The 20,149-nt window shown below is 40.0% G+C and overlaps 1 protein-coding gene across 7 annotated transcripts in view; it reads right to left on the bottom strand.

The window, feature by feature from the left end:
- Positions 1-1,573: 1,573 nt before the first annotated feature.
- FAP (fibroblast activation protein alpha) overlaps positions 1,574-20,149 on the bottom strand; it is a 73,614-nt gene continuing 55,038 nt past the window's right edge. For 2 of the 7 annotated variants that reach the window (XM_081814305.1, XM_081814307.1), the window contains 8 exons: positions 19,759-19,828; positions 18,806-19,000; positions 13,670-13,724; positions 5,720-5,819; positions 4,619-4,683; positions 4,045-4,117; positions 3,668-3,782; positions 1,574-1,975 (listed from right to left, as the gene is read on the bottom strand). In XM_081814305.1, coding sequence (XP_081670431.1) covers positions 1,912-1,975; positions 3,668-3,782; positions 4,045-4,117; positions 4,619-4,683; positions 5,720-5,819; positions 13,670-13,724; positions 18,806-19,000; positions 19,759-19,828 — 737 coding nt within the window. In that variant the 3' untranslated portion in view covers positions 1,574-1,911. The other 5 variants (XM_081814306.1, XR_014143576.1, XM_081814308.1 and 2 more) reach the window with 5 other exon arrangements.

Below are 20,149 nucleotides of genomic sequence, written 5' to 3'. Positions count from 1 at the left end.
TGATGATGGGAATGTTCTACATCTAACATCTACAAAATTATCTTGTAGACCGTGGAGAAGACTGGAGTTTTTTACCTGGAACACTGGAACATTTCGATTTGCCTTTTAGAAGTTGCCTCTGCAGCAGTGGGAACCAGAGGCGTGAGGCTGGAGACCTCTTATTGCATGCTGATATTAAACAACAGCTTTGCAGAATTCCACAAAGGCAGAAAAGACGTTGAAGGAACAAGATTTTCTTATTATTTGCACTTGCCCTGTTGTACCCCTTGATAGAGGATTAAGAAAGAACTGTTGCTTATTCTCCTCTCCCCAGCTGGAGAGAGTGGATGATGAGAATATTATGAGGACATCTGGACTTGCTTCTGAGGCTGCTCCAGGCAAAACAAAATGGGAAAGGAATAGCTTCTCTCTGCCCCGCAGGACATCGGCAGTTGCATAGATGTGGGGAGGGGGTGCTATGGCCAGCCCTGAATCTGTGTGGGTGCTGCCCAAACTTCCTGACAGAGCACCCCTTCCTGACAGGTGCGGTGGGGCCATGTGGCGTGAGTGGGAGGCATGATTTCAGAAAGCGGTGGTAGAGAGAGCATTGGACAGAGAAATGTCTGACAATTCTAGAGGAGGCTGTGGTCTCTGATCTTAGAGGCCCCTTCCTGCCGTAACGCTGCATGTCTGGATGGGTTCTTCTGGCTGTAGAGCATGAGAGATCTGAAGAGAAACCAGAGCATGAGAGAAGGCACAAGGGTCTTCTAGCTGCAACTAGGAAGGATCAAGCTAGGTATGGGAAGAAATCGTCCAGAGCCACCTCGGGCCAGGAAACACATCAATGAAAAGTCCCCTAGGGAGAGGCTTCATGGATACTTCCAACATTCATTTAATAAATATCTTCTGGTGATCTGGGTCTTTTTAATTCGGTGGCAGTTACAGAGATGGAAGCTGCCCATAAGTTTCTAATTAATGGGGACCCTTACTGTCAGAGAGTCACCTTCGGGGTTGCAAGCATTATGGCTTTTTTTTTTTCTTTTTCAAAATGAGCTCAGTAATGTCAAACTCAAGCCCCAGAAAAATCTCATAGATACAACATTTTTCCTTTCTAGCTGTGGATGTCCTTTTTATTTAATTGTTTTGCTTGCTTAGTTTGGTGTGGCTTAGCAATCTGAAGGCAGTTACCATTGCTAATTCTTGAAAGGGATACAAAATAAGAATGTTTCTAAATTTGAAGCATTTATTAAAAGGAGCCTGAATTCAAAATTCTGATTTTATCCCTGTTGAGTGCTTTTGGCTACATTGAAGAAATCTGGGAGAAATTTCATAAACATTTCTTGGAGGTCCAGCATAGAGTGCAAACATCAGGACGCCTCTATGAAATGCATCTCGAACTTGATTTCTGAACAATGCTTTTTCATACTCTGAGCTATTCATTCCAGCATTTGGAATCCTAATTACAAAAATCCAAACTCTTCTAGATTCTTCTTCTCCATCCCCATCTAACGTGACTCATGTGCTTGCCTAGCACAAGCGTTTATTTTCTGTGATAAAACCGGAAGTTGAAATTAATGCACACAGACAAAATAACAGCACTTTAACTTCTGACTTTATTATTTTCCTCAAATGAACAGGTGATAAAACACTGTGTCCAAAGCAAAAGGCACAGTTCCCTTTTCTCTCCTTTCAGAGAGTGCCAGAAAATGTAAACAATGTTTGAGTTGAGCTTCTGAGTCTTAATCTTCCGCCAGCCTTTAGAACATCATTCGTCTGTTTGTCCCAGGATTTAACAGCATAAAGAGTAAAACAAGCAAGTGGTCTGACGCATTTATACGAAGTGTTCCCACTGTGATACATCCCACTGTGATACAAGCTTGCGTCTGCGTCCTTCTTAGTCGGACAAAGAAAAACACTGCTTTAGGAAGCGGGTCATGTGGGTGTACAGGTGCTTCGTGGACAGGCCGGATATGCCATGGTTCTGGTCCGAGTACCACTGCAAGGCAGAGACCAGATGCTGGAGTCACGCCCACGGCCACACAAGGCACCCAGCTTTGACTTTCTAATGCTCGCAGGTCCCGACCATTTTTCTAATGCTGTGATTGAAATTCTACTTAAGGGGCGCCTGGGTGGCTCAGTCGGTTAAGCGACTGCCTTAGGCTCGGGTCATGATTCCGGAGTCCTGGGATCGAGTCCCGCATCGGGCTCCCTGCTCGGCAGGGAGTCTGTTTCTCCCTCTGACCCTCCTCCCTCTCATGCTCTCTGTCTCTCATTCTCTCTGTCTCAAATAAATAAATAAAATCTTAAAAAAAAAAAAAGAAATTCTACTTAAGAGCACTTAATAAGATAGCTCACAATGCAGACATTTAGAACAGGAAGACAGAAAAGGTCTTTTATTAACCGGGACTATTCTTTCCCATTCTTTAAGCTCGTATTTTATTTTATTTATTATTTATTTATTTGTTTGTTTGTTTGTTTGTTTGTTTATTTATTTATTTTCAGCTTGTATTTTAGATCTTGGTGGCTGAGGTTTCACAATGGCTAGCATCTTGGGGGGTCAGGAGGCAGGTACGTGCTCCAGAGCTGGGTCTATCACTTTGCTCCTCTGGAGCTTGGTTTCCTCATTTGAAAAAATAAGGAGTTTGGATTTGATTTTCTCTAAGGCTTCTGCTAGCTCAAAAACTCTATGAGGCTTGTAGCCTCTGAAATCCAATTCCTCTCTGCTGCAGAAAATCCACAACACATATAACTGTAAACACCTTTCATAGGAGTTAAACATAGTATCATTAAAGTCACCCAGGAAGATGACGTTATACATTTAAACTTCATTGTTGGAGAGATGCTGGAGAGATTATTGTTTTTACTGAATAAAGGTGGATAGTGGTCATGATGGAATGCTATACACTTAGAAGGTGAATTTACGTTGGGGAGGGTCACGATTAAAAAAGATCAGAAAAATCTCCCATCTCCCTTTGCAAATTATTTTAAAAAGCCCAATTTCCAAAAATGGGGGTTTCCTTTTCGAGGTTCTCATTCAGGAAAAGCAAGTGAGGGAGAACTTCTGCTCCCTGAGGAGGGGAAGCTGCTGTCAGGGGTTGTCTCTTTTGCCGTGGTTTTCACCTTCCTTTTCCCTCTGTTGTCATTTCCGAGTCCTCGTGCCACCCACCCGGACTCTCCGGCTAGCTCATTCATTCATTCGCTCGGGGAACACTCCAGTTTCTGTGCTGGGCCAGGCTTGTGTCAGGCACTGAGAACACACGGGTGAAAGGGTTCCCTAACTCTGAGTGGGGCTGCCTGACTTCAGGTTATAACTGATAACTGATAACGCTGATAACATTCCCCAATCGCTCCTTACTGAATACGTGGAAGCTTTTCGCTGCTTTGGGACTCCCAGCTTTTGTGGGGATGCTAAGCATGCAGCTACATTATGTAAGCAGGATCACAGAACTATTGGATGTTCGAGCTAGAAGATCATCAATCTCACGGATGTCTTTATTTCAGATAGGACTCAACCGGATCCCCAGAGGTGACATGGGTCACCTCATGTCCTTCAGGGAGTTCATGGAAGATCCAAGACCCACTTGCTAATATTCTGCCTACTCTACCCTACAGCCCGTTTGCCAGGTTTTTGTAAAAAAAAAAAAAATAATAATAATAATGAAAAATCAGATTCCTCCTTTGAGCTTACAGGTCTAAGGCCGTGAACGGGAGTAAAACGAAATCATGTACCATTGCCTGGAAATCCACTTGTGCATTAACCAGAGCTTTAGCAATCTGTGCTGAGTTTTGAAAGTGCACATTATCTGCAACAAAGAGAGAGAGTTAAAGTGCTGCTAAATACCAGAAAGCATCGAGTGACAATGTACTGCCTGCAAATGAACACCGACAATTATCTAGTCATGCGGTTGACATTGTCAGCAGTGAGTCATCGCACTCATTTGTGGAAATGTCCCTGACTCTTAGGTACTGACCCTGAGCACAGGCATAGGAGGATGCTTAATGTTTCTTAAACAAAGTGATGTTGGCTCAGTATTTTTATGTGTAAGAGTCTTGCTTAAACCTCACCATCTGCTGTTCCGTGGATGAGAAGATAGTCTACATTTCTGAAATATTCTGCTCTTGCCATCACAGTTGAATTCTGGAAAAGAGGAAAAATTAACATTTTAGTTGCTGCAAGTTCTAATAGAAAACTAGCTAAATCATTGTGCGATGGACTTAGCACCAATACTGAAATTATGTATTGCTTTGGTTGATAAATATTTAAGAGTCAGAGCAACACATTTTCATCATCATTTGCATTACTTCCATCTGATTCTTCGTTTGAAAAACGGGAAGTTTATGTGTCATATGTTACATATGAGTGAGACCTTAGGCATAAATGATGCCCGCTCAAGCTGTGTAGGGGTTGGGGGTGGGCAGGAGGATGCGGAAAAGGGAGGTGAGGGAAGGGAGGATGGGGAAAGAAAGAAGAGAATCCCAAGAGAGTAAATGTCTTCCTAGTGAGGTGTTTTGCAGCTAACAAAAGATCAGCGTATTTGCTTGGGGAGCCAGCAAAAGTATAAACTCTGAATGACTGCTTCAAAATTATTTAGCGCATTTGCAAGAAGTCAATGACCTAAATGAAACAGAAAACGCTTACTTTATAGTGCTTGAGGTTATCGTTCTTTGTTGGGAGGCCCATGAAGCGCTCTGTGTAGATAGATGCTATAAAATATATGAGAATATGTTGTTTACATGTGATATGGGTCATTCCATTAACCAACAAGACCCCCCAGTTCGAAAACTGCTCGTCACCTTCCCCCGTGGAGCTGCTGAGGAAGGTTCCTGCTTGCCTTTACTGTAATGCTCCACCCAAGTCATTTGCTCTGCGATTTGCCTCAACAGGGCTAGAGAGGCAAAGGAGGAGACAGGCACAGCTAACATTAGAAAGGACTGATCTTAAGCTTTTTCTCTTCCACCCTTTGGTGGGGGAGATGTTTAGCTAGGAAAGACCTTATGGAATGACCTCATTGTATTTTTTAAAAAATCACAAATGCAGCCACCTCTTGTACTTTTATTGGTGTCTTAATTAATCTGGGATGGAACTATGTGCCCCCAGTCCTCCTCTCCCAACACACACACACACACACACACATTTTTTTTTTTTTCTGAATAAAGATTGCCTGAGAGTTATAGTTGTCTCATTTCTACCCCAACCCAGGGACGAGGATCTGATGAAAGCTAATTTTTGTGCAATTATTAGAGTTAATTCCAAATAATCATCCTGCATTAATGTGAATCATAAAAATAGGCACCCACGGGAGGTGTACTTCTTAACAAAATTTTTTTGTGGCTCTGGTTTCTGGAGCAATGGACCTGGCGGCTGCAAACTGTGACTTGGAGGTGAATAGTTTGGCTCCGCCCAACTTTGCGTAAAATGTATTTACAGGCCACCCGTGTGCCTGCAAAAACACAGACTCGGCTCTGGTTTTAAAGGTTTGGTGTATCAGGAGGCACCAGGTTTCGGGGAGAGGATCACATACATTGGGTTTTGGAAGAGTCCTCCCTCACTCTTAAGATTTCTTTGATTGTTGCAACATGATTACAATGCATCATATAAACCACCTCGCTTCTAGATTATGCTTTCCCCAGTGAAGCTGGGGTGAATTTTACTGCATAATTTGTTTTCCTAGCAACCTCAAATATAGAGTAATTATGTGTTAAATGTTTTCGCAGCCACAGTTATGAAATGTTTCCATACCGTAATATTCCCAGCTGGAGACAGGAGCCACTGCTATCCCACATTTGAAAAGACCGGTTCCTGAAGCAAGGGCCAGGGATGAAACATAGCCTCCGTAGGACTGTGGAGACATCATTACAAGTCAGTCCCAGATTTGCTTTCAGAAAGTCTCCAACATCGTTTTACAGCAACTCTGCTCACAATAAGTACTGATGGGAGCTGGGGATATGCATGGGGCAGATTAAATGTCTATCTTGCACCCTTGGCAGCAAGCTCCACCTGACACAGCATCATTTCACCCCCAGTAAACTAAAAATACTTGTTGTGCTGATTGGAGCATGGTAGGGGCAGTTGAAGAGATATTTATAATTGCAACTTTTCTGCCCCAATTTTTTTTTCCTCTCTATTTTTCCAATGAGGGCCTTGCCAGAGCAAAACCAGGATTGTACTTGAAAGAAATGCACAAAGAAAGGAGATTATTCCCCAAATGTAAAAGCGGGATATTTCCCACAGTCTGCAAAAGTCCTGTAAGACAATACTCACATCTGTGTATTTACTTATTGGTTTTCATAATAGAACAACAAGGGTAAGACATAAGAACCTTTTGGATAGTTAAGGACATGGCCAGAGTTTGTGTATAATGTAGTGTTACATATTCTGTTCTGAGGGGGGATTTCTGGCATAGCAGCTCAAAGGAGGAAAAGCCACTGGTGTCTTTAAAAGTCTTACATAGCCCCCCACAAATTGAATGGAAAAACAAAGAAATACAAAAGGAGTCAGGAGTAGGGTTAGCTCTCATCAGTTTTCTTCCCCAGGGAATCAGGGAGATGATTCAGAAATGTGACCCTGATAACAGGAGCTGTCTGCCCATGTCACGTGGAAATTTGAACCTTGTCCTAAAAGTGAAGAAATGAACACAATAAGGTAGCATCTCCCCCGGAAGTGAAATTTGGGCTGTGGAAACATGCTTGAGAGAGAGGCTTCTCCTGGGAATGTGGACTAAACAGTGCTCTGGGTCCTGAACCCCCAAAATGTGTGTACTAGATCAGGAAGTGATTCTCGGTGCATATTCTTGCCCCAACACAGGAACGTTCCCCACAAGTCACCAGAGGACAGTGGGACTTTCCAACTAGGAATGGGCCTTGTATTTAGGACCTTATTACCACAAACCTCCGGGAGCCATTTTCCCTTAGGTCAGTAGAGATCATATCACCCTTTGCCACAGAGAAGTCAGTCTTCAGAGAGGGTGAAAGAGTGAGAGGGAGAGTTCACAGAGTGAGAGACAGATAGGCAGACAGAGGACAGACATGCTAATGAGGGCAAATCAGTGGGAGGGCTCTATTCTTAACCCACGAAATACATGGAATGGGGGGATAAGTTAAACAATCTTGCTGAATTCATGAGGTAAAGGAAGAATTTTTTAACTAGTGTACAGTTGTATGTTTCCAGTTCTGGGGAATTTTATTGAGGACCCTTGGTGACAAAACACAGAATAGAAGAAGCAGCTCCAATTATATCATGCCCTCCTTTTATTATACTTAGAGAAGAACTAAAACATGTTCTAATAGGGGAAAATATATTTTAAAAACGGAAGGAACAGTGGGTTTGAAAATCATTTTGGTAAGTGAAAATTTTCACTTATAAAAATGATTTGCTTTGATTCGTAGGTTAGCAACGACTATTACTGAAATGGAAGTCCTCTCCTTCTTTCTTTTAGGTTCAACTGAGAGGAAAGTAAGCTGAGTTAGAAATATTATTGTTTGTGGTTGTATTGGAAAAGCGTGTTCACTACCAGTAACAACGGTGGGTCCCGCTGAAATAGCATGAAGTGAGATTTGAAATGGAAAGCATTTACACATAGTAAAAAGGGTTTTCAACACTTCTGTTCGAAATCTTACAAATTATTAACCTGTATCTACTCAGTGATTAGAGAGTAGTGCTGTCCCTAAATACAATTTCCGTGTTTCCAGGATGAATACGAATTGTCTCTAGGAATTTGTAAGAGCAAAACTAGTGTAGCAACAGCACAACAAAAGTAGGTGTTCTTTAAATTCTCAGGCGGCTTAGAAAAGCGATTCCTATTGTAGAAATGAAGAGGAAATAAAATAAACCCGCGTTGACTTTTTTCTTCTCTCCCATGGGTGGGGCTCCAAGGCAGAGTGGGTGGCTGTCGCAAGAAAGGAACCCACGGAGCAGATTGGCCATGAGAATTCTAGAATTTTGTCCTTTGCACTTAGATGCCTTGCCATTTTGTTTAAACGAAGGATATCTTTAAAAACATTCTTAGAAGGGCACAGAATTTTGAGGGGTTTATAGAACGCTCTTCTGTGAGCCATAATGCACACTGGAACATTTTACCTACAGGCAGTTATAATGAATAGCTAACGTTTGTACGGCCAAGGCTCTTGCAACCTTCTTGGAGGACCCACACTCTCTGTTTCCCTTCTCCCTCCTCAGATGTTCCCCTGCTTGTCGGCTCTCCTGATGTTCTCTGGACTCTCCAGGCATGATCTAGCCCCAGGACTTTCACAAATGCTGCCGCCTTCCGCCTAGAACCCTCTTTCCCCAGGATACGGCCATGGCTCGCTTCCTCCCCATTTCAAGTCTTAACCCAGAGAGAGTCGCACCTGTCCTTCTCATCTATGATGCACCAACCCTGCATTATGCTCCTATCTTTTTGTGTTTTGTTTTTCACCAGAGCACTCGTCATCGTTTAACATCCTGTTCATTGTACTTATTTGTCCTGCTTATTGTCTTCCTTCCCAACTGTTCCCAACTCCATAAAGGTGGACATTTTCATCTGCCTGGTTAATGAATGTATCCCCATCACTGACAACATGGCGTAGAACACAGAGGGGAATAGAATCAAATAGTCGGGGCGCCTGGGTGGCTCAGTCATTAAGCATCTGCCTTCGGCTCAGGTCATGATCCCAGGGTCTTGGGACCGAGCCCCACATCGGGCTCTCTGCTCAGTGGGAAGTTTGATTCTCCCTCTCCCACCCCCCCCGCTTGTGTTCCCTCTCTCGCTGTCTCTCTCTGTCTCTCTCTCTCTGTCAAATGAATAAATAAAATCTTAAAAAAAAAAAAGAATCAATATTTGTCAAATATATCACTTTCCTGTTAACTCAGCTCCTCCTCACAGGGCCCCGGTGAGGAAATCACGGCTGCCTTTCACGACGAGGAAGCCGTGGCTGGAGGGAACTTAGAGGGCTCTGGGAGTCAGGAAGCAGCAGAGCTGGGACTCAAAGCCAGGACACTTGCCTCTACAACCCATGACTTTCCTCTCTGTCCTTGCACTGGGGCAAACCTCGTCGGGGAACTTTAAGTTTGGAGTCTAATGTAGTCTCATTAGAGGTGCATTTGTCCTACTTTTACATCGTTGATCGCACATAGCAATTCAAATTGCTTATAATTAGTCACTGGAAGAGAAAGGAACTAAGATTAAATCATGAACTAATGCTTATTCAACACCACCTGGCTAGGCCTATATTAACAAAGCAAGGCCCACGAATGAGGTTGTTATTCTAATAATTTAGGCAAAACCCCTGCTGCTCTTCAATTGTCAGAATAATTACTTCAATTTTTCTTCACATAAACCAGGGTTTTGCAACCTCAGCACGGTTGACATTTTGGGCTGGGTAATTCTTTTTTGTGGGGACCTGTCCTGTGCATTGTGGGATATTTAACAGCATCTCTGGCCTCGACTCATTAGCTGCCAGTAGCACTCCCCCAGTTGTGACAACCACAAATGACTCCAGACATTGCCAAATGTCCCCTGAGGTGCAAGATGGCCTGGTGAAGAACCAGCTGTAGCAGACACATCCCAGGCATGGTGCTGGGGGCCTGGTGGATATCTAATAAACAGCCAAGAACAGAGCTACTGGATTTTGGTTTGTGTGAGCCAGAAATATAAAAGGGTAAGATAAAAACGCTTCCTTTCCCCTTCTTAATCAGGATTATGGAGGCAAACGTAAGATTTGCAGCTTATTTGCCAACTGACTACCAAAAATGTCTGGGGTCAGCTTTAGTATATGTCTCAGACTGCTAACCTGCCTAACGCTTCATGGAAACAGATACTTTCTTCCTTGATATGAGACAACTAATGGCTAAGTAACGCTCACAGTCATTCTCAACAGCTTCCTCTTCCACATCTCCAGTTTCCCACAGGTCCCTGTCTATTATACTAGAAAACAACACTTGAAGCTCTGACCTCTTCCCACCTCCTACTTCACTGTTTGAATTCAGGCCCTTGGTATTTGTGGTCAATATTACTGCTCCCTAAATCCTTGGCCCACTCCCTCCCCCACCTCAGACCATCCTTCGCCCTGTGGCCAAGAGTATCTTTCCAAGACACCAATTCTATTCCCTATTGACTTCAAGAGCACATTTCAAAAAAGGATCCATGGAATCAAATACCTTTTGGTAATACTATATTAATCAAAATTTAACAGGATTCTTTACTGTTCTTTCACCAAGCCAATATACACTATTATGTAGAATTCATAATTTACCGTATTATTAGACCCAGAGGACCTTTTCCTGAAAAAGTCCTTGGTATTAATAAGATACATTTGGGGGAACACTGACTTATAGGATTAAATTTAGTTTAAATAACATCATTGGTGTATGGGATGGCCAAGTATTATGCTAAACATTTGAGAAAAAAAATTAAAAAAAAATACAAAGTCCATTCCCTCGATGAGCTTACATTCTCATGGGAGAAATCAATAGATAGACAAAATAAAACATGATAATTCCTAGAAGAGCAGTATAAAGAACTACTGGAGCACAAAGAAAGTCATATCTGAGTTGGGTTTTAAAGAGTAAGTAGGAGTTTTCCATTTGGAGGCAGAGGAGCAGGATGGGAGAAGATGGACACATTTCAGGTTGCAGGGAAAAGTCAAATTATTCATAAGGCGTGGGGGAGAAGTGGAAAGAGATGAGGCCAGAAAAGCAGGTTACAGCCAGATTGTCAAGGGCTTTGCATGCAAGGAAATAAGTTTGGGCACCAGGTCAAGGTCAATATGTGGCCTTAGAAAATATATAAGCATATAAGCAGAAAAGCAACATGGTAAGAATTGTGTTTTGGAATAGCAACTTCATTAGCAACATTGCAGCTTGTGAGGTCAAAGCAGGAAGGCTAGTTAAGAGGCAACTGGAGTAGTTAAACTGGTACCACCCAATGGTCCATGGACCAAAAGAATCAGCATTACCTGGGATCTTGTCAGAAATGCAAATCCTTGGGGCTCACCCTGGACTATGGAATCAGAATCTCTAGTGGTAGGGCCCTGGAAACTGTTTCAACAAGTTCTCCACGTGATGCTTATGTAAGCTAAATTTTGAGAAGGTCTGATCTAAATTACATATGAAGAAACTTGAACTAAAGCACTGGCAGTGGGGATGATGAGACCAGATTTAGATTTTTGAAGGTAGAATTGACAGAACTTACTAACCAATGGCATGTTGGAGTCAGGGAACAAGAGAAGTTGAAAATAGCTCTGAATTTACTAATTTGGGTGACTAGGTGTGTGGTGAGGTCCTTTAATAAAGATGAGGACTTGTTTTAAGTAGACTATAACAAGTTTAGCTTGTGTAGGTTAGGCTTGAGGCTCCAGTCAGACATTTGGGATAGATGGTCAGTGAGCATTTGGAACATGGAACTCAGAAGAGAGCTGGGGGCTAGTGACAGGGATCTGAGAGTCAGCACCATCTTTGAAATTACATGGGTTTTCCCAAGGAAGTGAAAAACATTGAGATTCATGGCCAGACCCTGAAAAACACTGACATTTAAAGAATGAATGGAAAATTTAAAAAATAAATAAATACAAAAATAAAGAATAAATGGAGTGTAATGATCATGGAGACATAGAAAAATAGGAGAAATGTGTCACAGATCCATAGATAGAGCCCATTCTCCTTTATGCAGTCTAAAAGGCCTCCTGTTAATCTGGCTAACTCCCTACCCAAATTCCTTTCCTTCACCTTCCTCACCACATGCCTTACACGTCTGAAGTTTCCAGCATCCAGACCAACCACACCCTACTCATTGTTACCTCAGGACCCTGTCAAGGCTGTCTTCATTCTCTGGAATGCACCATTATTGACCTATCTTCACTACCTCATTTCTGAATCTCCCCTTAACTCTCACAGCCAAGATTAACTACTCTGCTCCCTCGTGTTTTCCACCACAAGTTGTATCTGTCTTAACAGTTGGAACATTGCTGAGCAATTGCTTTTTTGCTGTTTTATCTAATAAAGGGCCAGAGCTATAACTTATTCATCTTTTCATTTTCCAAAGAACCTAATATAAGACCTAGTTGAGATCCAATAAAAATTTACTACATTGGTGTAAGAATGCATGAGTCAGTGATCAGATGGATGGATTAAATAAATCATAAAGAATTGATAAAAAAAAACAGTATAGTATTAAGGTCTTTTTCCCTCAGGATCTTCTGGGTCCTGCTGATTTAGGGGCTGCTCAAATGTTGCATCCATTGGCAGTTCATTTATTCCTTCTTGTGCGCATGCTCTCAGGATTTACCTCACAATCACTGCCTTGTTGGAAAGTAAGCAATAAAGGGGACCTAATATACAACCTCTCCTAGAAGCATTTGCATAGACATGGTGAGAATCTCTTATTGAAGAATTTCAGACTGATATGGATGTATTTTGGGGTGCTGAGTGGGTTCTTTAAATCATCCCACGTAAATGGTTCTCTACCAAACTAATACCAGGATGTTCTAGAAATGAAATTAAAAGTTCCACTTTATGGTTATTTCAAAGCCTGCAGTAAAAGCAAAGGAAAACTGTAAGAGAAATGTTAATGATTATATGTAAGTGTTCAGCATGAAATCTGAATCTTTCAAAAATTTACTTTAGGAAATTTCATAAAAATGGATGGTAGAAGAGATCTTATCTGAAATATTTCACTATAAAAATATTTCATTTATTTCCACCCATTTGAATTCCATTCTGTTTAGATATTTAACATTTGATAGTTTTAAGAAGGACCAAATGGCTTGAAGTAACAACTTTCCACAAATTCATAACAGCTCTTCATCTGGTCACTGAGCTGAGAGCTGAGCCGGAGCCTGCAGACTCCCTTCAATATTGGGTTTCATTCCCTCCATCTTGTGCAGGCCGCTCTCAGAGAAAACAGCCAAGAAAAACAACCCAAGCACAAACGGCTGCAAATTGACTTGCAAATGTACAAATTCAGACCAAAAAGTGAAACAGGAAATCTTCTTTGAAGGGTAATTATCATAATTTATAATGGGCAAATCTAAACTCTTTCCAATATTTCTCTAAACTTTCCAGTGACTTCATTGCCCATGATTGGGAAGTTTTGCCACTTCCTTTTTATGTATATTTTGAAAAACTGCTTAGCTCCTCAAATATGGGCAATTATCTCCATGACCTATAACTCAGAAACTAAATTATACTTCTCTCCCATTGGTACAAATTAATATTAGGCCTAGTAAAATAATTTGATTACAAAAAAAAAAAGAAAAGAAAAAAAGGAATCAAAACAGCCAAGATATGCCTGGGGTAAGCTAGGTACTAGGGAATTTATATTTTAAAAGTTCCTGTGATTTCAAACGTTAGCTTAGCTTTTCATAAAAATGAAATGATGAGATAGAAAAGATACATATTAACTCTAAAATAACAAAAGAAATTACACCTCTGATGAATACAGTTCAGTTCAGTATACTATAATACAAAAAAAAAAATAAGTAAAAATGTGTCAATTACGAGTTAGTTTGCTATATGAGGAAGAAACTAAATGATTGGAAAAAAGGAACACTTAAAGCCACCACTTTGAAGCCTAGATTATCCAAATTGACTGTTTCCATTGACAGATTAAATGATGTTGCAACATTAACATTTCATGAGAAACCTTATAAGCACACACTTTAGAAAATTATGATTGCTGAACTGAATAACAGGCATAAAACATATAAAACAACTCACCCAGCCCCATATGGCTATTCTTTTTTCATCAATGAAACCCATTTCTATGAATTTTCTAAAGAAAAGAAACAAATTTTTAGAATTTTAAGTGTGTACACATGACATTTACTTCATTACACAAGCATATTTAATCCGAAGATTTAATAGAAATGCTCCATTTTCTTTGTTTAAACACATGCATAATAACACTGCACTTAACAAATAATTAAAAGAATATTATCGTGTTTTCTGCAAAGAATAAAATGGATCCTTTAGACTCTACTGTACATCTGTTGAGTAGTACTTCTAAGGCTGCAGGTCTAGCATCCTGATTGTGTGAGCGAGTTACTTGGGACTCAGAGAGGTCAAGGCCCAGGCTTACAGTAACACAGGAAGTCATAGCACCACGACTGGGACCAAATTTCCAAATCCCCAGATTTGAGGAAAAAAAGATTTTTGTTGTTGCTGCTTTAAATTTTATCAATCTTAAATGCTTAGATCTTAATGATAATCACCACCTTGTTTTGGCATCCATGGAATAATATCCATCCCTCTCCCATTTCATACTTAGGGACCCTCAATTTATCATGGTATGTATAATTATGCGTGTCTTTTAGGATATGGACATGATTATTTTGAGTTCCATCATAGAAGAGCCTTCCTTTGAAAACTATTTTGAAAATAAATATCTTCTTAGGAGCAAGGGACCATGCTGAAGGGCAACCTTTAAAAAGTCATGGGAAGCCCTCAGAAATGCAACTTTGCAAAGCTAGTACGGGATAGGAATGTTTTAGGCTAATTTATCCCAGGCCTCCTTGAGGGTTGGTGTTCTAGAGCAATTGTGATTTATTTTGGGAATGGTTTGATTCCCAAAACTCAGGGAACTCTAAGAAAAACAGAAGCAGTGGAAGAAAAAAAAATAAGGGGGATGAGCCATTGCAGAGACCAGGATGCGACAGTAGCAGGAAGGAGGGGAGGAGAACAAAGTAACACACAGGGAGACAGAAAAATACGATTTTTTTGTTCCCTTTAGATATGTAATGCCCTTTCTCATTCTTCTCTGGAAGTAAAATGGAATGGTTTTATTAGTTGAATAATGGAGTTTCTTATAGGGATTTCACAGCAACCATTTTGCTTGTTGCATTGATTCAACATGCACGTTTCCAATGCACAGAGGAGTTGGGCAAATGCCCGGGACCAACAGATGGGAAGAAGCCCCGTCAGTCACAGCTTACCCTACACCGATTCTGAGGGACACTGAGGAGTCTACGGGGAAGAAATGCAGCAGCAAACGGAGAGTTGTTACCTGTGTGGATGCTGTTCATGGTAAAACAGAGAAAATGTGCAGCAAACTGTGGCATTTCAGCAATTCTTCCATTAACTTCAAAAGCCAAATGAAAGAGGAAAAGGTTCACTTTCTTTGTTAGGAAAAAAAAATCTTTCCACTACTGCTGGAAGACAGTTCTGAGCCATAAAATCAATTTCGATTTTATGATCTCCCAGAAGCTAGCAATCATATTGCCTTGCACCTGGGGTAAAAGCAAATAGCAGGTGATACATGGGAGCAGGAAATTCTTAACAGCTCCCTTCCTCGCTTTATTCTGGAAGGATGACATTTACAAGAAATGATAGTGCAATAGTTAACATGGAAATGAAACATTAACACTTAATGTGGCAGGACTAGGTTAAAGGTTAGCTAGATAATCTGAGCACTCTGAGGCCAAAAAGGCTCCATAAAATTTACCTCCAAATTCTGAAGCGCTCTCAGAAGGGTTATCAGAAACACCATTGATAATGTGGTTAAATAAAGAAAAATGTTAGTAACAAATGAAAAAGCATTTTGGAGGCTGGACTGAACTTTACAACTTTTCTCGCATAAGAACGGCCCTAGACCAAAGGTCGATTTGGAATCCTAGGGATCAATTATTATTCTATTTTGGAATTGTCCTTATTGATACCATGTATAACAGTATGACATGATATTTTCTCACCACCAACCTTCTAGTTATTGTGGGAAATGTGGGAATGTCAAAAAATGCCAAATATACCCCAAATGAGTAGAACTGACCCTATAACTAACAAAGTTTATGGGTCCACGTATGTACCATTTGCAGGGAAGCCTGATGAAAGCAGTTCCCAGTTTCACTTACGCTTTGACCTCACAAGCATCTCCTTTGAAGCATTCTCTTTTGTGTAGTCAAAGTTGTGAGGTTGTCTGGCTGCTGTTGCTGCTGCTGCTGCTGCTGCTTCTTCTTCTTCTTCTTCTTCTTCTAACCCTGCTTTGCTTTGTTTAAATCTATTTATTGATCCTGACTAGTATTTACTGCTGTTGCCAAATAGGCACACATGATTTCTTTTTGGTATGTAAAAAATTTAGCCAGATTGCATTTTATATGAGATTGAAGGGGATACATTTTATTCTTTTGTGGGAAGGTAATTTGAGGGCGACCATAAAGGGATGACAATCCCAATTCCCATGTCAGACATTCAGTGTCTGATTCCTAAAACACTTCTTGGCAGACATGTGGTTGAATTATTCCCAGGATAATCATTATAAATCTATCCTTTTTAGCTTTTGTTTTCTCAAAGCATCGGGTTCCAAGGCGTCCCTTTCACTTTTGCAGAATGATGCTTTCAAGCAAAGCAAGGCCAGCCCCCAGTGCATCTCCACTGTTCTGTATATGCTTTGCATGGGCCACACAGCCTCCCCTGGTTCACCAGGCTGTTTACTAAAAGTCCCATCTGACAGCAATGTCATCCCTTCAGAGTGCGGGGTGTGGGGTGGGGGTGTTAACCCTTTTACGAGGATTGTAAGTGCACTGAAAGTAGAAGTTGTAAGTTGCACAATTTCATACAGAGTGGATTGCAATGGCATATATTAATATTTGATCTGTTGTTGTTCAATGGCTGAGCAAATGAGTGAACATATGCCTGCTCTATAGCAGGAAGACTTTCTTCAGATTCCATCCTAAAAATGGCTCAGAGAAGGTAAAGGTAGCCAACTACTGCCTCTGGTCTATCTTCAATTTTAAATGCCAAAGACATTTATATTATTGTGAAAATTGGTACAATTTGTGGCTTCATGTCCTATATATTGAACATCAGAAATAACAATTTTCGTTAAGGCCTCTCCATGGGTTTCAGGTTTAAATTTTCATTCCATGCAAGAAACACGATAAGAAGCTATCTGTTCTGTTTCTTGAGGTATTCTTAAATTCAAATGCTGCAATTTGGGTAGTAAATAAGTGCCCTCAAAGGCATGATGATGTATTGTGCTGTTATTAGTAGATTGTGATGATGATGATGATGATGATGATGATAAGTTTGGTTTTCAACCAGTGCCAAAACAAACCACTTTTTAGCTCTACCAACTTTGGAAAAATCCAGTTGAACTACAAATGAGGTGTAATCCACATCTGGCTTTTGATGTAGTCCCACGGTTGCATGCCCTTGGTGTTTATTGCGTGGTTTAAGTACAAATAGATGTGACCCACAGTGCCGAAAAAAAAAAAAAAAAACTCCTCAAAGAATTAGGTCTGGGGCACCTGGGTGGCTCAGTCGTTAAGCGTCTGCTTTCAGCTCAGGTCATGATCCCAGGGTCCTGGGATTGAGCCCCACATCGGGCTCCCTGCTCAGTGGGAAGCCTGCTTCTCCCTCTCCCACTCCCCTGCTTGTGTTCCCTCTCTCGCTGTGTCTCTCTCTGTCAAATAAACAAATAAAATCTTAAAAAAAAAAAAAGATTTAGGTCTATAACACTGACAGTGGTGTTCATATTTCCATCAAGGCACACCACAGTCTTTATGTGAGAAACTGATCTCTTGGTAGATTTTTCTTTGAGCTATCTCTTCTATGCCTCCCCATCAGGCAGAAGATTCTCCTAAAAAGGTTAATAGCAGACAGGCCAAAAATCTGGATCAGCAAGAAAGATGGAGCCTCCTAGAAATCAGGCATGAATAATGCCCACAGATTGTGCAGTGTTATTTAATAATCTACTTATTTATTTGTCAGATTTTACTCAAATAGACTGGTTTTAATTGAATATTGTATATAAGTGTGTGTATATTACTGTTCACAGAATGGAAGGAAGATTTGAAAACATATGGGTTATGATTACTTTTCCATTTTTAAAAATAATTACTTGTGAGTCTAAACTCTTCTGCTGTGATTAGAGACAAAAATATAGAAAAGTATTGTCTGGGCCTGGCTCCTAGCTGTCAAATGCAATCTTCATTGAATGTGTTATATTGAAATCAGTAACTATTAATGACATTAAGATGATCAAAGGAATTTACTAATGAATTTTCTAAATTGCTCTTTGCTGTGAAACAGTGTTTGACCTTAGGCCGTTACACACACATATACATCCATGACTAAGGGTGCAACCGGCCTGTGTTAGCTTTTACATTTATAAACTACTGTTCTCTAACTTCACGTATGCACAACATAATAACAGAAACCCAACAACTGTAGAGAAATATCCAGAAGAATCCTGCAGAGTACTTCCAAATAAACAGTGATTTTGGTGACTATATTCTTTTTGTTTCAGAAAAGATGGTGGAGACACAAATTATGGTTGAGAATGTAGTTGGATAAGAACTCAGATTATGAGTCTGTCTTTCCTATGAATGTTTGCATAATATAATTTGTATTACATAAAGTGAATTTTTTTGTCAAATGAAAACAGGAAAACACTTTCATACTAACACAGCCAAACTTCACAGCTAGCTTAATTACAAAAGAATGCCCAGTATCTATAAGGACAGAGTGTTGGAGGCATTTCTAAATTTATGAGCTAGAATCCACAACGCTTGAGCAAATTCAGATGTTTGATTGCCTATAGACCATCCCTAGAGTTATACAATTTTTTGTGTGTGAACCATGTGAATAAATGAAAGGATATGAGAATGACTGAAATACCGAAAGAGAGTTATTTGTCATTTATCAGTATAAATCATGTTTCTACACATTTATTAGCTCTTTTCCATTGGTAATTCTTTTCTCATATTGGGACAAAATATCTCTTTAAGATTAATGGTAACTTTAGATGAAGTGAGGAAAATAGACAAAAAGAATGAAATCATTAAAGATGGAGTAACCCAACAATGATTGCATGACTTTTGTTGCACACCAATTTCTGTTTGAATGAGAAGTGCTCACCTGACAGCTGTGATCTGGTCCTCAACTTCATAAACACCCAGCTTTCGATATACTGCATACAGGAGTCTGTCACCTTGGAAGGCTGTTCCTCTGCCATCCACCAAGGCAATGACTATCCCCTCCTTACTTGCAAGATAAGAAATCCAACTAATAGCGAATACAGACCTTACGCTCTGACTGCAAGGACCACCATACCTAAAGGAAAAAAAAAAAAACAAAAAACACAACAAAAAGAATCTTGGATTCCTTGGTAAAACTCAACTTCACATCATGGCTAAGAATTGCCTTTAGTATTTCCCAGTACATTTGCATGATAAAATTTCAATAACAGTGGCATTAGAACTGGCTCAAAATCAAGAGAGGACCAGGCTTTTCCCAGAGGTTTGCTACAAGGAAGTTGTTTTGGGACACAGCCTCTCCTATTCCCCAAAACGGATACATCTAGGGTTGGCATTTCAAGGAATATGTGTGGGTTTTTCGTCATTTCTGCCACCTGCCACTTGCTAAAAGCAGGCATAAGATATACTAAAAAAAATGCATGGTGTTTTAAGCAAATTGTGTGTAGGTCAGCACTGATTTTGGGTGTGATTCCACTAAATGTATTCCATTCCCTTATTTCATTTCTAACTCACTTACATAAGACATTAAGATGATTTACAATATTTTTTGGCTGCAATTTCTCTATCTCAAAGGTATTCTGACACATTCGGCAATTTGCCATACAAAGGAAATTCAAGACAGCGAATGCAAGCCAGTCCATCTAAAACCCCCAAACTTCCTCCATCTATTTTAAATAGCCATATTTTATTTACTCTGATTAGTTGAGGAATATATAAAAACAGCATCAATAGGAACTGTTACCAAGGAGAATGGTTCATTCTATCTCATAAATGTGTATTTAATTCAACATATTTTCAGTAAATAGTTTTTACACCAAAGAAAATATTACATACACTTGAATTAGCAAGGGATACTTCTTTGATCTGTCAAATTGAGGAGGAAGAATCATCTTGTACCATAAAGCTTAGGGGGAAAAAAAAGAAAAATCTTCATTCCACTATATTCATAGCATTATTTATTTTCTTTAATAACAAGATAACATAAAACTAATTCATAACTAGTAAACTGTAAAAAATCAAGACTATATTTTAAGTTGATTTTTATTACATATTTTTGCCAAATTTATAAATTACTAGCAATCTTGAGTTATTGTTTCTCTAGAAGCGCACATTCTAAAATTAAAATTAGATAAACTCTTTTTAAAAAAATATCAGTGTTGAAATGGAGCTACAGCAAAGTATAAGATCAACTCTATTTACAAACATATTAAAGATCTTTTGTGAA

This window comes from Leptonychotes weddellii, chromosome 3, assembly GCF_054177405.1.
Source record: "Leptonychotes weddellii isolate Sample4059 chromosome 3, ASM5417740v2, whole genome shotgun sequence".
Taxonomy (NCBI): domain Eukaryota; kingdom Metazoa; phylum Chordata; class Mammalia; order Carnivora; family Phocidae; genus Leptonychotes; species Leptonychotes weddellii.
The sequence above is the reverse complement of the archived record's forward strand: the minus strand, read 5'-3'. Positions and strand labels throughout refer to the sequence as shown.